Genomic DNA, 18,510 nt, shown 5'->3' with positions numbered 1-18,510 from the left:
AAGAAGCATAGACTCCCGTGAGAGTCTATGCCCGGAAGTGGGTGCAAATACCCCTCTTAGACAGGTATCTGCAGCCCCCTGAAAGGTGCCAACTGTGTCACCGGAGGGGGTAAGGGTTCCAATGAGTGGAAGTTCCACATGTTGGTGGAACTCCGCTTTAAGTTCAAACTAAGATTTATGACAGGTTAAGTTTTACACAATTACATCTAAGGTGTGCTGGATGTTCATTGCATTTGGCATGTTCTTCTGGAATCCCCTACTTTTGGAGTTAGTCAGTGGGGATGGGCGAACTTTCACTGCTCGGACATTTGACGAACAGCTGAATAAATGGGTCATTTGACCATTTGTTCGCCCGCCCCTCCCCCCCCCAAACCGACCACAATGCATTGCTGCGAAGAACAGTGCATTGCAAGCCCTGATTGGCTGAAGCAGTGAAAGCAGGGCACAGAGCACTGTCATCATGACTTTATCCAAACATGGCTCATTCTCACCCCACAGTATAGAGATAGAACAGGGTTCGGTTCAGTGCCATTAGTGTGCTATACTATGCTATTTTGCTTCAATTGTCAGTGTAGAATATTAGTTTAGTGTCAGTCTAAGGATAGTGTGAGTAGTGAGAAGGACCATCATTCAGCTTTGCATAGTATGCAGCTAGAGTAGGGAAAGCTCATATAGTTTCAGTCTAATGTAGTGAGAACGTGTCAGTAATCTTTACATTAGTGTAAAGCTAGAGTAGGGACAGTTTAGAGAACGTCAGGGTCACCATCTATTTGATTGCGTTACTGCCAGTTTAACGCCATATAGTTCTGTGCATCACTGTACGTTTGGTGCATTATATTGCAGTATATTATAGTGTATCTATGGAGTGTGTCTGTAGTGTGAGTACTCAAAGTGCACCAAACACCACTTTACATTGATTAAAGTGCATCTACGTACAGATTAACTTCTTTAAATTTGCTTATAAGCACCGCCCCCTCCCTCCCAATAATGTCTGGGATGACAACAAGGAGAGGCAGACGTTCCCTTGGCACCATAAGGGGGCCAGCAACAAATGTGTCCACAGGCAAAGGTGGATGTGGTGGTCAGTCCTCAGGCAGGGCACTATTTCCTCTGTTTAGTGAGTTTGCCTGTGCTATCCAGCCACAGCTTGCAGAGGAGATGGTAGACTGGCAATTGCCAGAGTGGATAAACCTGCCTCCTTGTCCACATCTATTACTGCCATGGCCCCAACATCAGCAATTGAGGAGTCAGCTGAGTTATTTGACCACAGCATCAGCCACTTGCACCTTGATGATGCCCACCCATTACTGGATTCAGATGTTGGTTCTGAAGTTGAGGACATGAGCCTAGAGAGAGGGAGGAACACAGGTAGACAAATTGGCATTCATGTTCCCCAAGCTGCAGCGTATCGCCAAGCTGTCTCCAGTGGTAATGATGAAGATGGAGGAGAGGATGATGATGATGATGATGATGATGATGATGATGATGATGATGTCACTGATGCAACTTGGGTGCCAGATAGAGCCGAGGAGGAAACTGAAGGTGGTAAAGAGGCACAACCCCAAGGAGGCCGACAAAGTAGAGAGCAGCCACGCTATTCCATCACATTCTGCAGCTGTCATCTCCTGGCCCACTCTCCAAAGCTTGGCTGTCTGGGTCTTTTTCAGCACATCTGCAGCAGATCGCACTGTTGCTATCTGCAAACTGTCTCAGGCACATCAAACGTGGCAAAAACACCAACCATATGCATATCATTGCAATTTTATTTGCCTTCATCAAGAGCACCTCTATAGGGTTACGGTGGAAAAGCACCCCTGACACCCAAAGAGTAATTTTTCTGCACCTGTTTGACACATGCATATCATTGCAATTTTTTAAAGCAAGTCCAATTCTTGCTTTCATCATCAAGAGTACCTCTATGGGGGGGGGGGGGGTGTTGACCATATGTGAACAAGGCAGGACATGTTTCCCTGGAGCTCCACATATATCCTGCTAACCGATTTGAATATTGGAGCTTTCCTGACAGATATCCAGCACCAGAGGCACTGGAATCTGTTTCTGCACTCTGGGACATGAGAAAGGGGACATCCAACTCAAGGCACCAGGCGCAGAAGAGTCGGCGCCAGACCCGCTCCACTCGCGCCCCCAAACCTGGCCCCGCCATCTTGCTTTCTCCTCACTCTGCAAAGAGCGCAAAGAAGCAGGCTAAGAGCATGGCACACACAGCCGCTGTGCAGGGTCCAAACCCTGGAGTCTCCCTACCGGCCCTCTCCTGATCAGGATAACCCACAGGATGCCATCACTAGGCCCATACTGGAGGCAATCAATGCAAGTAAGGCTGCTGTGATGATTATTAACCATCTAGCCACAGAATGCACATTAATCCGGCATGACCTGGATAAAATTTGGGGCAGACTCACAGTAGCTGAGGACAGGATATCAGAGGTGGAGGATGCCTCTCATTCTCAAGGCAATCAACTAGTTGAGCTGCAACACATGGTGTTAGTGTTGCAACATAGGGCTGATGATGCAGAAGACAGGTAGAGAAAGAACAATATGAGAGTGGTGGAGCTACCAGAGGGGGCTGAAGGGGCCAAGTTGACCACATTTGCAGAACAATTCTTCAAACATCTCCTAGACCTGGGGGAAATCCCCCCCACCTATGTGCTTGAACAGGCTCACTGGTAAATTCCCACAGCTGTTCTTGGTTAGATTCCTGAACTATAGGGACCGTGACATTATCTTGGCAGAATCTAGGAAACATCAGGAGCTAAATTATGAAAATGCCCAGAAAAGGAGACGCTCATTCAATGACATCCAGAAAAGATTGCGTCCTAAAGATATACAGTACAGCATGTTAAATCCCAGCAGGCTGGGGGTCCAGCACAACGGAGCGGTGAAATTTTTTGACAACTCACTTGATGCTTGTGAATGGCTGGACAGAATCCCATGAAGATTGCCCCGCCTCTGATAGGAAATACTGGTCCACTTGTTGCACCTGTTGTGCTTCTTTCCAAGTCCTCCAGTGACTCCTGTAGGAGACACTTGTTAAAGCGGAGTTCCACCCAAAAGTGGAACTTCCGCTCATTTGTCTCCTCTCCCCCTCCGTTGCCACAATTGGCACCTTTCAAGGAGGAGAGGGGACAGGACACCTGTCTTTGGCTCACTCCTCCTCCTAATGCTGGGCAAGCAGAAGAGAAGAGCGGGGCCTCGCACATGGGCAGTAGGGTTCCTGGCGTGAAGCCGCAAGGCTACACTGCCAGGTACCCTTACCTACAATGGCGGCAGCAGCCCCCGACAGCTGATGGAAACATCAGCTGTGGTGCCGACATCGCTGGACTCCAGGACAGTCAAGTGTCCTATTGTTAAAAGCCAGCAGCTGCAGTATGTGTTTTTTTGGGCAGAAGACTGCTTTAAGTCTCCCTCATTCCAATTTCATATGCTGGAACCTGGGTGTTATACTTACCAAAAATCAATAGATGGAGCCAGATAATCAGGTATCGAAGATACCGCGCCCACGCCCCCCCCCCCCCCCCCCAATTTCTTAACTTTCAGTTCTTGCTCTCCTTTGCTCCTTGTACTGCTTTACGTGGAGCTTTCAGGAACTCACAGGAACATCTAATTGATCTGTTGAGCATTAAATCTGCACACCAGACTTTTTATTTTTTGTATAATGGCAAGGGCGTTTTGTTTAGGTTTAAGCTCAGTTCCTAGCTCTCACGGGTATTTTGGCACCAACTACAGGCAACAGTGCCTGCTTGCATGAGATCACACTGTAGCACTGTTTTTGCTTTGGCTCTCGAGCACCAGAAACGCAGTGTTTGATTTCTATTGTCATGGCAATCCAGATTAAGATAGCATCTTGGAATGTACGGGGTCTAAATAGCAAATTCAAGCTAGCCACGTTGTTTCAGTATCTTAAGCAAGCTAGGCCGCATCTAGTCCTTCTACATGAGACACACCTGGACGGAAACAGAAATCTTACTCTGCGAAGGCCCTGGATTCAAAGGGCTTTCCATGCAACATACTCCACTTTTGCAAGGGGGAGCATCTATTCTTATTAGTAAAGCAGTTCCCTGTACTATCCACCAGGTGTTCTCGGATCCAGGGGGATATGTGGCAGTGGTCTTGAATATGTGCTATTATAAGTTGTTGGTGAATATTTACTTACCTCCCCCGTTTACTGTGCAACTGTTATAGGACTTATTTGTGAAATTGGCTCCTCATGCCCATCTTCCATTGCTGCTGATGGGAGACTTCAATGCTACTTTAGATGCATTGGATTCCTTCAATCTGGGAAGGATGGGGTCTGGGGAGCTCCTGTCCTGGGCCTCGGTGACTGGGCTCAATGAGCTTTGGGGGTATAAAATCCCACTGATAGATTAGATGCTACTCGCATCTGTCACAGTCCCATCGTTCATCAGCCAGGATTGCTACCTTATTTGCAAGGGATTGAATATTTGGCGGGGGGGGGGGGGGGCATATCTGACCACAACCCACTTTCTCTCTTTGGCCTTCCCCACGGGTAAAGGGTCAAGGGGATGGAAACTTTCTCCTGGATGGTTGCAGAATAAGGTAGCAAATCACATGCTGGAATCTATTAATACACATATTGGAGGTCCAATGAAGAGTCGGCAGACCCTCCGATAGTGTGGATGCATTTAAGGCTGTAGCCCGGGGGGGGGGGGGGGGTTGGAATGTATAGCAACTATAAAGATGGTGTGGGTAGAACAGAATGCGGAGATTCTTTCACTAAAAGAAAAAGGAAAGGGAATGTGCGGAGAAAAATGCAGATAACCCCTTGGATTTCTCCTACTCTGCCTTGTTGGAGGCACAGCATCTGCTCTCCTTACATTTCAATAGCCTGGCGCAAACGGAGGCTAACCACAGAGCTGAATCTCTATTTGAGGAGGGTGATAAAAACAGTGAACTGCAAGCCTTGTTGGTGGCTGACTATAGCCAGATAGCGAATATTCCTATCATCAAATGTAGAGATGGAGCCTTAGCTCAGGATCCCTCTATTATGGTAGAGTTTAGGGATTTCTTTTCCACTCTATATGCAACCATCCCAAACTATGATCCGAAAGATCTGGATACACTTTTAGAGGGTCTTGTTCTCCCGAGCTTGGTGGATGTAGACCAACTGGCTCTGGACGCAAAGATTACTACCAAAGAGGTTGTTTCCACCACACAAGGCTCCAGTACCAGATGGGTTTCCTTCTGATTTGTACAAGTCCTATGTAGATCAGCTGGCCCCAAGACTTACCATACTAAACAACCGCAGAAGCTCCCTGACTCTATGCTAGAGGCATACATGATACGCTAACTGAAACCCGGTAAGGATCCCCTTGAATGTTCCTCATGCAGGCCCATAACCTTGTTTAACATGAACCTGAAATCCTCACGAAAGTGTTGGCAACTAGACTTGCTGTGATTATTTCCTCTCTACATGATATTGATCAGACGGGCTTTATGCCTGCCAAATCTACTGTTACAAACCTGCGAAGACTGTTAATACACTTGCAACTTCCCAACCTTGACTCCCCTACAAGAATCATAGTTTCTATAGATATCAAAATGGCTTTAGATTCAATAGACTGGCAGTACATGCATACAGTGCTGAAGAAAAGCCACGGGCAAATGTCACAGATTATATGTCCCTTAAACCCAACACCCCTACTGGCCCTCTAAACAGAAAGCCCAGGCGTGGCAAAAGCTTCCACTATCCTTAATAGGGAGGATCAACCTTCTAAAGATGAAAATTCTACGGGTGATTTTATATTTTTTTTAAGACATGCACCTTTAAGGATACCTAAATCATTTTTTAGAACATTGGATGGCATCGCTAGTTCATTCCTGCGGTCCCCAAGTCACCCAGAATAGGGCTGAAGGTACTCCAGGAATCCTGGGGATAAGGAGGTTTAGCCCTGGAGGAAATATTATATAGCGAGCCAGATGGTATTTGCACACCACTGGATGGTTTCTGATGCTGGTGACTCAGCCACGGTATGGGAAGCAGCCCACCTGGGTTCATATAAGTCTTTACAATTGGCTGTTAATAAAAAGGTACCAAGTTGGTGCTTCCCTTTACGATGTCTATGAAAGCCACCATCAAGGCATGGGAAGAAGCGGGTAGGCTAGCCTGCCCCAACCACCTTGGTTTTTCTCCATTAACCCCCCCATGGATGAATCCCAAATTACCTCACTTCTATGCTTCTAAAGATCCCATGTGGGTATCTAGGGGAATCAAACTTATCAAAGGCATGGCGAGTGAGGGGAAATTACTGACCTTTGCCCAGCTTAAACAGACAAGACCTTCCTAATTCCCATTACTTTAGATTCCTCCAACTGCGACACGCCTTAGAGGACCAGTTTAAGGACCGAGCTATTGAATCCTTCTCCTCAGATCTAGAAAATCTGCTTACGTCTGAGGAACTTCCTAAAGTATTATCTGTTACATACAAATAATTATTTATATACGCAACCCAGAGGTCTAATAGTATGAGTCTGTAACACTGTTGCTACCCTATTGTTCACTCAGGCAGTTGCATCTGCGATCATTATGCTCCGTTATGATGTAATGTAACTGGCTATTCCTTTAATAAACTTTAACTGTTAAAAAAAAAAAAAAAAAAATTATTATTTAAAAAAAGGCCGGTGGCAGTAGTCAAGTTGTAGGGAAAGGTGGGAAGCAGAGGTCCCCGGCATCCAGGGTGAGGCGTGGGATGACATGTGGGATTATCCCCTTCAGCACTTGGTGGTGGCAAGAGATAGACTAATCCACTTCAAATTCTTGCACAAAATGTATTATACCTCAAGCTAGACTGGCTATCGTATACCCGAATGTTATGGCAGAATGTTGGAGATGTACTTTTTTGCCTGTGGCTGCTGACCACATATTTTGGGGGTGCCCCAGGATACAACAATTTTGGACTGAGGTTACCTCCTGCATAACAAAGGTCCTGGTGGTTCCTGTCCTGCTGACAATCAGAGTGTGTCTCCTTGGATTAGAAGAGGTGGTTCCACCTCAGGCTCACAGAACTCTAATCAATATCCTACTGTTTTATGGTAGGAAGGCCAAACTATTACATTGGAGGAAACCTGAAGCCCCCTCCCTAGTTATTTGGAAGGGGCTAATGAATTCAATGATACCCAATTATAAAGTGACATACCTGTCAAGGGGATGTGGAAAGAAATTTGATAAAGTGTGGCAAGCGTGGTATAATTCTGATGTAACGGTGGTGTGGTGGTCTTATTAAATGTTGAATAGCCATTGGGTGTACATCCTTTAACACCCGGGTTGGGATTAGGAGACAGAGGCCCAATGAGCACTGGCTGGTTTTCACTGCTGGAAATCTACAACTATAAATGGGTTTCATGATGGAGGTGAGTGGGCACTGTACGGTCAATCCTTGAGACATGTATTGAGTAACAGGTGCATTTTTTTCTTTGTGCTCTACATTGTGCTCTATATTGTGGCCTCATACACACTTGCTCCCTAGCTGTTGCTGAGCAAAATAAAGGCAGCTTTCAGGGAAAAATTAATTTTTTGGGCTATATAAATGCAATTATTGCTGCAGCAGATTCTAGACGTGGTACAGATCTGCCACTTTACAGGTAGACAAAGAGGACACCCCAGGCACTATACAGGAAGGAATTTCTCATTTTTAGACTTTCACTTAAAAAAAAAAAAAAAAATCACTGCTCATTTAAAAATTTTCTTTTTAACAAACTTGCTTTTTTTATTGATACATGTCCCCCAGGTCAGGACATGGACCCCTTTAACCATTGTATGCCCAATTACTTGCATATAATCCTTCAAAATGGGCACTTTAGATTTTTGACATTCAGGTCCCATTGACTTTAATGGGGTTAATTATTCGGGTCCAAACTTTCGTGGTGTTCGGAAGTTCTGGTGCAAACCCAACAGGGGTCTGTTCGGCCCATCCCTATTAGTCAGTACAATTCTTAGCTAGAGATTCCCTGCCTCTCTATGCTGTTCAGTTATGTTCACTTTCCTTACAGAGACAGGGCTTAGGAAAAGCAATTTTCTTCTCATTTCAAATAATGGAAAATCATCCACTGTACTGTGCCTATCTGAAGTTAATATGTTGGTTTCAACTTCTGTGGCTTATTCAAAAGTTAAGCTGTCAGCGGATTCTGTCAGGTCAGCAAGTAGCAATAATGTCCACAGACTGGCTCTAAGGAGGTATGTTACTGCATATATCAGCATTTGAAACAGAACATTGGTAATTGCAAGCTGAGTGTACAACATCAGTTTATGAAGGGATAGTTTGCAATATTTGGAGAATAATGTAAAAGCAAAAAAATAATAATAACGACAACAGATATAATGAAATGGATTTTTTTAATATGGTGCCACATTAAAATTAAATCCACCAAAGTACATTAGTTTTACTTGGGCTTTGTGTCTTCTCAGCATGACCCTTCACTTCGTCTGTGTGCCAGCATGATTGTCTGCCACTCCGTTACACAGAAGCTGCCATTTTCCTTCTACATAAAAGAGCTTTTTCTTAGAAGACAGCTGATTAGGCCCTTCTAGCACACAGTGCCCTTTCAAAGGATTTATGCCAAGTACTAATGTTTGAAAGATGTTTCTTCTGTTTTTCTAGTGGCAAGCCAAATGAAACAGACTGCCTGTATAATCTTGTCCAAGCAGACCATCAACAAAGCTGGCCTTCCATACACAGGCCAGCATGAAAGAAAAACAAGATTTAGGAACGAAATAGATTCATGAATTTCTCCTCCATAAGACAGACAGACAGTCTTATTCACTAGTCAATATAATTTCAGGCATAGTTGAAAAAAAATGATATATCTATCTATATCTCATATATATATATATAATATATATATATATATATATATATACATATATATATATATATATATAAAAAATAAAAGTTTATGTCTTACAAACAAAAAAACAAAAGCAGTCTGAGGCCTTCAAGTAGAGTGCTTTATATCTGTAGTTGGGCAAAAGAGCTTTAAAGCTGATCTCCAGGTTTAATGCCCCTTTAAATAGTTTGTTTGTGCCAGGCTTGCCTCAGCTACATACAGCGATGTGTTTTCCGGCGGTGGGATGGGAACTTTCCATTCCACTCTTGAAACAAAATAGAGTTGGGCTGAGCGCCACACAGCCATTCATGGAACGCTTTGCATTTCATAAATGATAATGTTCCCTCTGATTGGCTGAGGTGGAGTTTGTGACGTCTTCCGTCCACCTCAGCCAATCAGAGGAACCTTTGTATTCAATCATAGAATGGCTGAATAATTAAGTGGTTCTCAGTCCGACACCATTTTGTTCCAGGAGTAAGGCTGGAAATTCCAATCTCACTACTGGAACACAGTGCTGTATATTTTATGTAGCTCAGGCAACATAGGTAATACAGCGTGCCCAGCAAGCGTACCTGTGCAGTAAACATTTCCGGACATTAAACATTGAGATCTGCTTTAAAATCCTTTTCTTGGAATACAGTACAGGACACAGGCATAGTCTGACTGGGTTAGATTCATCTACCTTCAAGATAATGGACATTGGCAAACACAGCTGCAAGGAGCCCCCCCCCCCCCCCATAAAACTCATCTCACTTCCTACAACAGAGGAGTGGGCAACAGCAATAAACGGCAAAGAGCCCACCAAAAAAACAAAGGGTCCAAAGACTCCAACGTAAGGCAGTACCCTGAAGAATGTTAGGACCAAAGGGCGCATAAGCAGGCCTGAACATCCAGTAAGTAAAACTTAGGCTGCATTCACACCTCAGCGTAGAGTTTTCAAGCGTTTTTTGCAGAGTTTTTTACCGCGATTTTGTGCAGGGCAAAGGGTCACCAATGTTAAAAGAAGAAAAACGCCCAAATCTGCTCAATTCGAGCGACAAAAAAGGGTCCGGAACTTGTTTGAGCTTCAGGCGTTCGGCTTCAGGCGACATGGAGTGGAGATGTGAACCCTCTCCATTGAGAATAATATAATTTTTCCCCTCTAGCGTTTTGTAGCTTCAGGCTTCAAGCTACAAAAACGATCAGGTGTGAATAGGGTCTTAGTGAAAAGAAGACCAGGTGTGGGCCTTGCAAATCTTGCCTGATCCACCTTGCAATGGTGGGCAGTGAAGCAATGAGCCCCCTGTGAGAACCTCTGGGAAGGACAAAAAAAAAAAAAAAAAACACAACACACCAGTGAAACAAATAAAAAAAATAAAACACACAAAAAAAAAACAAAAAAACCTTGAACCGCTGGGAATGAGGCGGGTTATATGGAGACCTTACAGCTCTGTTTTCCAGTATCCAATCATCTGAAGTTTGCTCCATAGAACTTATCTGTCTAAGACAATGCCTGTGTGTTGTACTATATGAGAAAGAAAATAATTTCTCTACTAGAGAAAGCAGGAAGCACATTTAATGCTGTAAAATTGGTACTGCCTTTTTAAATGTTTGTATGCCAGTCAGAAGCAGTTTTAATACAAAAAAAAAAAAAATTGGCATTCTCACATCGTGGGGGCATTGACCATTTGTATGTAAAAGAAAGGAGGCTCAGTACTTGAATAAAGAAAAGAAAAGAAAAAAAAGTGTGTATCCTAGTAACCACACTATGCCCTTTGAAGACATGCAGATGGGTAGGAGAGGTTAAATCATCCTTACAAAAAGCTAGTTGTCCTAGCATCACTAAACTACAGCTTGGACATTGGTTTTTCTAAGGATATGCTCAACCTATGTGAAAGCTCAGTAGGTAAAGGTCAACAAGTAAACTGAAAAACATCCCCTAGTACTATGCAGTGGTTACGTCTGTTTTTTAAAGGAAAAAACAAAACAAAACAAAAAAAGCAATCAACTTTTAGATGGAAGGTTGAGGGAAAGCCTTTCAGAAGCAGCATCAAATGTTTTCTGCCAACACAAACTCTATCCTATTCATCTAGCACCTATCAGTCTGCTTTGTGGCTTTGATAGGGAATCCTCTGACTACAGTCCCATACCTGTGGACCGGCTCAATAGAAACCAGCCAACATTCAGCCCATGTGTACTGAAGCAGGTCCAACAGAAGCTGGCCATTTAGCCAACTTCTGTCGAAGTGACATGACCGAAAAAGGAGTGCCAACCGGCTCCAGGTCAGCGCTCTCAGCCAATGGAGTGTTCTGGGGTGGGGAGCAGGGGAGATTGATGTACTAACATCGGATTGTTAGTACAGTGGCTCCAACCTGAGCTCTCAGTTTTTTTTTATGTTCAACCCACTGGGATAATCAAAAATAAATAAACTAGCAGTGTGTACTAGGCTTAATGTCCATAGTGGAAAGGAAAACAGATTGAGACTCTATAGAGGGAAGAATACTATACCTAGAATATCATTTTTGGGTGAACCGATCCTTTAAATAAAAAACACTAAGATAAAATTAATAGACAAAAAATAAGACAATAAATGACAATAAATAGCTGAGCTGAATGATGTGCATCACAGCATAGCCTCAGAATTCATTAAGGCGTCAAAATCTTTTTAATTGTGTGCGCGGCTATAATTACACATTACAAGCACAGCGTCTGGCAGAGCTTCTCAGACAAGACTAACCAGTGATTACAGTTTCATTTCATACAAATAAGTGAGAAGGACTCTGAATTGAAAAAAAAAACTGTAATGAAAGTGTTCCAGTACAGGTTTTCTGTTGATGTGTACCTATTAAACCCTAATCTTGCTCAGTCTATTTCTATGTGGGTCTCCTGACTGACTGCCAAGTGCAAAGCCAAAATACAAGATTGCCAATAGACCACCCTGATTTCTGTATAGCTGAAATCCGTGGCATAACTATACCCCATAACAGTCCAGACAGTTGCTACAGGGTCAGTTTGGAAAGGGGAGGTTGTTCGGCATAAACATAGAAAACCAAAGTGCATGTAAAGCTGGCTGTAAACTGATAGAATTTCAGGGGAGTTGTCCCAAATTGTAAACATTGGGTAGCCCAACCAGGTCCACGTAATCAAAACGTTTTTTCACCTTGGGAACAAAAAATGAAAAGTCAGCAGGTACAAATGCTTTAGCTACTGATTAAAAAAAAAAACTCCAAGTACCTCTCCAAGGATCCAGTGCTGTCCTCACCCGAGCCTTGAGGCTTCACAGCCGGCTACCTGCCACGCTGCGCTTTGTGAATGGTCCCGTAGCCTTCTGAGACCTGGGACGTGTTCCAGAAAGGTGGTGGGCAAGTATTTTTTTTGGGGGGGGGGGGGGGGGGGGTGAGGAGAACTTCCAGTGGATCTGCCTTAGCGATCCGACTGGAAGTGAGAGCGAGTACCTGTCAAAACTATTTCTGTCCAAAGGTAGTAGATAAGGGGGGGGGGGGGGCGGTGAAGTTCTTCTTTAATCAACTTTTGCTGAAGAAGGGCCAAAAAAAACCTGCAGGCAGCAGGCATCGCAGTTGTAAGAACTTTATAGCCCACTTATCCACCTTTCTTTCCCGCATTCGTGAGTAAATGCATTGTTTTTAAAGCGATTGGTCATCCTTCTGATATTAACCTTGTATGCCAACAGCCTACCTCTTCATCTAAAAACTGAGACGACATTTTAAGTTTCAAGATGTTTGTATTAAGGCTATAGAACAACTGTGCATTGGAGAGGAGCAAAGTACGGTATGTAATAACATAAAATAATGTTTTTTTACTGACTACCAAACCACAATGTCTAGGGCACAGAAGCTACATCAAAGCGCTAAGATGTTTTATTCCAAAAAAAGATCAGTTCACACTGAAAAACGCTGGTGATCAATAAATTTATTTATATATATATATATATATATATATATAAGTAATTGTAACGTTTATTCCCTGCACTGCTGCTCTTTTCTGACGATGTATATCTACAACATTGGTCTCTAGAAGGACTATGCTGACAGGTCAGGTGCTATAAAGCCTTGATTTAAGCATACTTTATTATAAAATCAGCTACACTATTGTCTCAGACAACACTGCCAGATGGCACAGAGAGAAATCACTGCCATGGGGCTCCTTGATTTGTAGTTACATCTGACTGAAACTTCTTACTTCAAGAAAAAAAAAAAAAAAGGAGGTCATAATCAAAGGGGTAATTTTCCATTAATCTTGAAGACCCCCTTAATGCCTAACTTAGGATCATACCATATACTAAGGTCACTCACGATTATGGTTAATTTGGCCGCTAGATTGAAGATTTTATATAAAGAAATACCTTATATTTTGCTGTCTTGGCCTTTCCCATATTGCTTGTGGGTATGTAAAGCCCACAAGCATCATCTTCCAGGATACGGTGCAGCTGAGTGACCAGCATGCACCACCCGTCCTCGTGCAGCATGAAAGGCTAACAGCGCCGTAAACTTCTCACGTTGCCATCACAACGGGGCGGCATCGTCGGAAGTGCCTGCCCCATTGTGATGGCAACAAAAATATCTCGCGATGAAATCTCACGATGCTGTGCAGCGGTGATCCACACTTACTCCTGGGAATCATGACACCAAGCTCCCAGGAGACAGTGCGGCGCAGGAAATTACGGGATTAGCTGCGGGTGGGAGAAGGATGAAAATTTAACAGTTTACAATCCTGGTAAGCTGACTAAATAAAAAAAATAATGATCAATGAAGAAAATATTGCCATTTCTACAATTAAGATTAAGTTAGGTTAAGTGGGTGGAACTCCACTTTAAACCTCTAACATTATTTAGATTTCTAATATTACAGCAAGAACTGCTTATATATTGTAATATAGATCAGGGTTTTTCAACTCCTCAAAGCTTGATTCCCAAGCTGGTACATTGTATATCAGTACTAAAATGTCTCCTGGATTATTATTTTTTTTATTTTCGAGTGGTGCATTAAATGTGTTTTGTGCTAAGGCAGCCAACAAATTTAAATAGGTTGCCAAAGCTCAATAATGCAACAAAAATGAAATGTTTACAGATTTAGCACACGTCAATACATGGTAATGCACTTCAATGTGCCGTGGTGTGCTGCAACACAGCTGCACTTAACGCGAGTCCATTTGGTGCATTGAAGTATCAATCCAAATTAATGCCACTGTAACGCAGTGGGCGTTACTGCCAATGTAGCTGTAAAGCCGGCCCTTAGGGTTCGTTTTTGTTTTGAAATTAAAATTCAACCAGCATTGTTACTAGTCCCGGGGAGTGCCCATAACAGACAGGCCCACCCTGAAGGGTCAGGCAAATCGGCTTACTTACCATGCTTTGGTCCCTATTTGCATAATAGCGTGGCACATATGATATTTACATACCTGGAAAACTTTGAAACCCCACCATTTTAAGACGCTGAGGGTAGGAAAAATATGATTTTTATAACAGCTTACCTGTAAAATCCCTTTCTTTCAAGTACATCACGGGACACAGAGCCATAGTAATTACTATGTGGGTTATAGGCCACCTTCAGGTGATGGACACTGGCACACCCCAAGACAGAAAGTCTACTCCCTATATAACCCCTTCCACTACTGGAAGTACCTCAGTTTTTGTAGCAAAGCAATACATGTGTATACCAGAAAGAAGGGCCCTCTGTGTCCTGTGATATACTTCATAGAAAAGGATTTTACAGGTAAGCTGTTATAAAAATCCTATTTTCTTAATCATACATCACGGGACACATGGCAATAGTAAACATTATGTGGGATGTCCCAGAGCAATGCCAACTGAAGACACAACAAAATTAGGGCACCATGAGATTAGAGAACTTATACTGCAGCCTACTGCGCCCAAAGGCAATATCCTCATGACTTTTTACATCTACCTGATAGAATCTGGTAAATGTATGGACTGAAGACCAAGTTGCGGCCTTGCAGGTTTGAGCCATGGAGGCTTGGTGATGCACTGCCCACGAAGCACTAACAGCCGTTATGAAGTGCGCTTTGATTTGAAAAGGTGGAATCTTCCTCTTTAAACCATAAGCTTGAAAAATTACTTGTCGAAGCCATTTGGAAATAATAGATTTTGACGCTGCCTGTCCTCTTTTAGGACCTTCAGGCAATAGAAACAAAACATCAGTTTTTCTAAACTGAACAGTCGCCTTGAAGTAGACCTTGACTGCTCTCACCACATCAAGAGAATGTAGTGACCTTTCTTCCGTAGAACCTCCTGGCTTAAATGAAAACCATAACACTACCTTCGGATGTTAGTTAGGATGAGGATGCGATACTACCTTATCCTTGTGAATGATTAAATATGGCTCTATGGCATGACAACATTAACTTTTTAAAGGAGACCATTCATAAGAAACGTAAAAATTCCTTAGAAATCTCCACTTACCTTTCCTCGCCACGGGGATTCCTGTGGTAAAACCAACAGACCCAATCTTCACCTCTCATAGTGGGTTCTGTTTAAAATCCTTCAGGAACCGCGGCCCCTTTTTATTGGGGGATCCATACTCCTGGACCCATAAAAGACCCCGCCAGAAAAACCTTATAGCTGAAAAAAACAAAAGTACTGGATGCCGGGGTCCAGCTCTCTAAAAACAGAAGCATTATGGGCTAAACCTAATTTCTTCCACCACGAGGCACGGGTACCATTCAATTCGGCCTAAAAGACACTTTGAATGGATCCGGCTGCAAAGCTGGCCACAGCAAGGATTGCTCCAGTGGAGCTCAGCATAGCACATCTTTACTTGTGACCAACACCTAAGGCACTGGCAAAAAAAACTGAGGTACTCCCAAGTAGTGGGAGTGGACTTCCTGTTTTAGGGTGTGCCAGTGTCTATCACCTGAAGGTGGCCTATAACCCACATAGTAATTACTATGGTCTGTGTCCCGTGATGTACGATTAAGGAAAAAACATTGTGGCATGTTGCGCCATACTATGGCACACTGGCGATTGTGGCAATATGTTGGAAACACAATAGCAATTTTGATAAGGCATGGTAATAAAATAAACTGGCACAATGGCAAACATGGCCAAACAATCAATTATGATAGGTGGGCTGCAAACAGGCACAAGGTATTTGTAAAAAAAACATGGACACCAAGAAGGCATTTGTTGCAATACATGGGAAGCGAACAAGTTATTGTGGGCAACAAAAAAGGCAATTGGGCAATACACGAGCAACAAACAGGTTATCATAGAAATAAGAGGGCAAAAAAGGGATAATCAAGGCAAAGCATGGGCAACAATGGGACAGCCATGACAGCTGACCTAGGCACCAATAAAGCTGTTCCAAAAAAGCAATGATGCTCAACTAGTTAGTAATGGAGGGATTTTACTGACTAGCAGAGGTGTGTATCATAAGGATGCTTGGACAAAGTTATACATCCTTTGGCAGGTAGAACAAATAAAAGGTATGCGTTTCTGCCAAGTATTTAGCGGTTTGCCTAGTTGCACTTTATCCATCTGCTCACAGTCACCCGATTTATTTCAAATGTGTATTCTATAAGGTGATTCTGAACAGGAGGATCAGCATAATGAGAAAAATCACCTATGAAGTTAATCAACTAAGTAAATGATTGCGCCAAAGCATTCACATACATTTATGCAATGGGGGAATTAGTGACAGCATGGCTCACCTCTTTTGCATTTTTGATTTTTGTCAGGAACATGTGCAGTTCCTTGGTCTCAGCATATAGTGCCCGGCATACTGCTTGGTAATGATTAGGCGCTTCTGATGGAGTTGGCAGATGAGAGGAACAAAGCTGTTGAGAAGAGAAAAAAGAAAACGTGTCAACAAATCTTCTCATATTTCTCAAGTTTTGAGTGTTTCTATGGTTCATTGTAAATTTTGCAAGGACAAAAAAATGAAATTTTAAACTGATCAGATGCTATGGCGAACACCAAACACATACCTGTGCATCAAACCTGCCCGTATCCCCCTTTTTTTTGTTCAATGTGCTAGCTCCAAAAGCTGCGCAAAAAGCAGTAACCCATATTAAACGTAGAAACAGTTTTAATTTATGTGATCATTTTAACATAAAAACATGATGTATACTGCAAAATATGTGAAATCCTTAATAATTTGCATGTAACGTGTGTTTATATACTGTACGTATACAGTATACAAAAATCCCCTGGAATTCGTAAAGAGTGTTGCAGAAACTTCAATGTAGACTGGCAGCTCCTGACTTGGCCGTGGGAAAACGCAAACTGCAAACCACGATTTTACTGCAATTTTGCTGCGATATGCAGTTTCCCGTGGCCAGCAGTCAAATTGAAGCCTTAGAAATCCATCTCACAGTGGTCTGACAAATGGCAAAACATGCAACAGATTAAAAACAGAAGCATGGGTATAAAAAACAAATATTTATACTCAACTAGGTTGAAGCAGCATCGACCCGACTGACAACTGAAAGATCAAAGACCCCTGATTGCTCAGATCTCGGGTCTTCAGAGAACTGGTGATCATCAGTCTCTACTCTGCACCTTCAGGGCTTATAGGAACAACAAGTTATGGAGTGGGCGGGAGTCGCTGGCTCAGTCTACCAACGGCTTCCTGAGAGGCTGAGCCAGCTGCCAGTCCAGGCATATGGGTGGATCCTGACTGTAAGGTTCGAATCAATACAGAGTCTGGACCGGCTGAGTGGCCTCAGCTGACAGCGAGCTAAAGTCCTCCTCCAAGCGGAGGTTCCCCCCCACCCCCCCTTTCCCCCACAGCCATGTTTATTCTTGAATTATATTTTTTCCACCAGTGTACCACTCTGTATTAAAGTGGATGACCCAAAAAAATTAAAAAATAATTTTGATGAGTATACGATTTCCTATCATTTGAGCACAGTCTTGCCACAAAGTTAATCCAGCTCTGAGCAATCCTCTTATTGTTCAGTGAGATAAATCTTGACAGAGAAAAACGTTGTCAAATCCTCCCCCTTACTGTGAGTGACAGGTGATTTGCATATCTCGTACAGTAGCCTAAGAGACATGCATTATTTTTGAATTCCCTCCCACTCCTTACTTCTGCTGCTCTGCAAGGATAGGCTGTTCTACACCTCAGCATGATTTGACATGCTGAAGTCATGTGGGGACTTTTATGGGTTTTGACTGGATGTTAGTGATCATAGCAGAAGTTCAGTGTAAGAAATACACAGGAGAAAATGCATGTTGATAAGGGGAGTGTAGAGGTGGGCAGGGAGTCTACTGACATCACGACTCCACCCACTGAGCCCTGCAAAACAGACCCACCCACAAAATCTGCAGTTTTTCGGGTCTCGTAGCAGACAGAGGGGAGACATTTGACAGATAAGTATACATGCAGGGGGTATGTATATCCTTTATTGCAGTAGTTTAGAAAGGATGAGAGTGGGTTTACATCCACTTTAATATCTAGCTGGTGATTTTGTTGAGGGAAAGAGCATCTGGAGTTGTTGGTCCATAAGCCACACCCAAGCTGAATAATCAGCTTAGGTGAGGGCAGCGCTGGATCCCTGGACACGCAAGTGTCCTTACATTCATCATCAGCACCTACAGTATTTGTTTTAATTTTAAAGACAGGTTTTGTTAGAGAATAGTCTCAAAAATGTAACACGTTCAACAACTTCCTCTAACATGGAAGATATCTTATT

At 43.1% G+C, this 18,510-nt stretch overlaps 1 protein-coding gene across 9 annotated transcripts in view; it reads right to left on the bottom strand.

The window, feature by feature from the left end:
* Window positions 1-18,510, bottom strand: part of SPIRE1 (spire type actin nucleation factor 1) — a 249,298-nt gene that overhangs the window by 87,557 nt on the left and 143,231 nt on the right. For all 9 annotated transcript variants that reach the window (XM_077492410.1, XM_077492411.1, XM_077492412.1 and 6 more), the window contains exon 4: window positions 16,525-16,650. In XM_077492410.1, coding sequence (XP_077348536.1) covers window positions 16,525-16,650 — 126 coding nt within the window. The remainder of the gene's footprint in view (window positions 1-16,524; window positions 16,651-18,510) is intronic.

Source organism: Lithobates pipiens, unplaced genomic scaffold, assembly GCF_037356315.1.
Source record: "Lithobates pipiens isolate NorthernLeopardFrog02 unplaced genomic scaffold, aLitPip1_a1.2 Scaffold_19, whole genome shotgun sequence".
NCBI classification, from domain to species: Eukaryota; Metazoa; Chordata; class Amphibia; order Anura; family Ranidae; genus Lithobates; species Lithobates pipiens.
The sequence above is the reverse complement of the archived record's forward strand: the minus strand, read 5'-3'. Positions and strand labels throughout refer to the sequence as shown.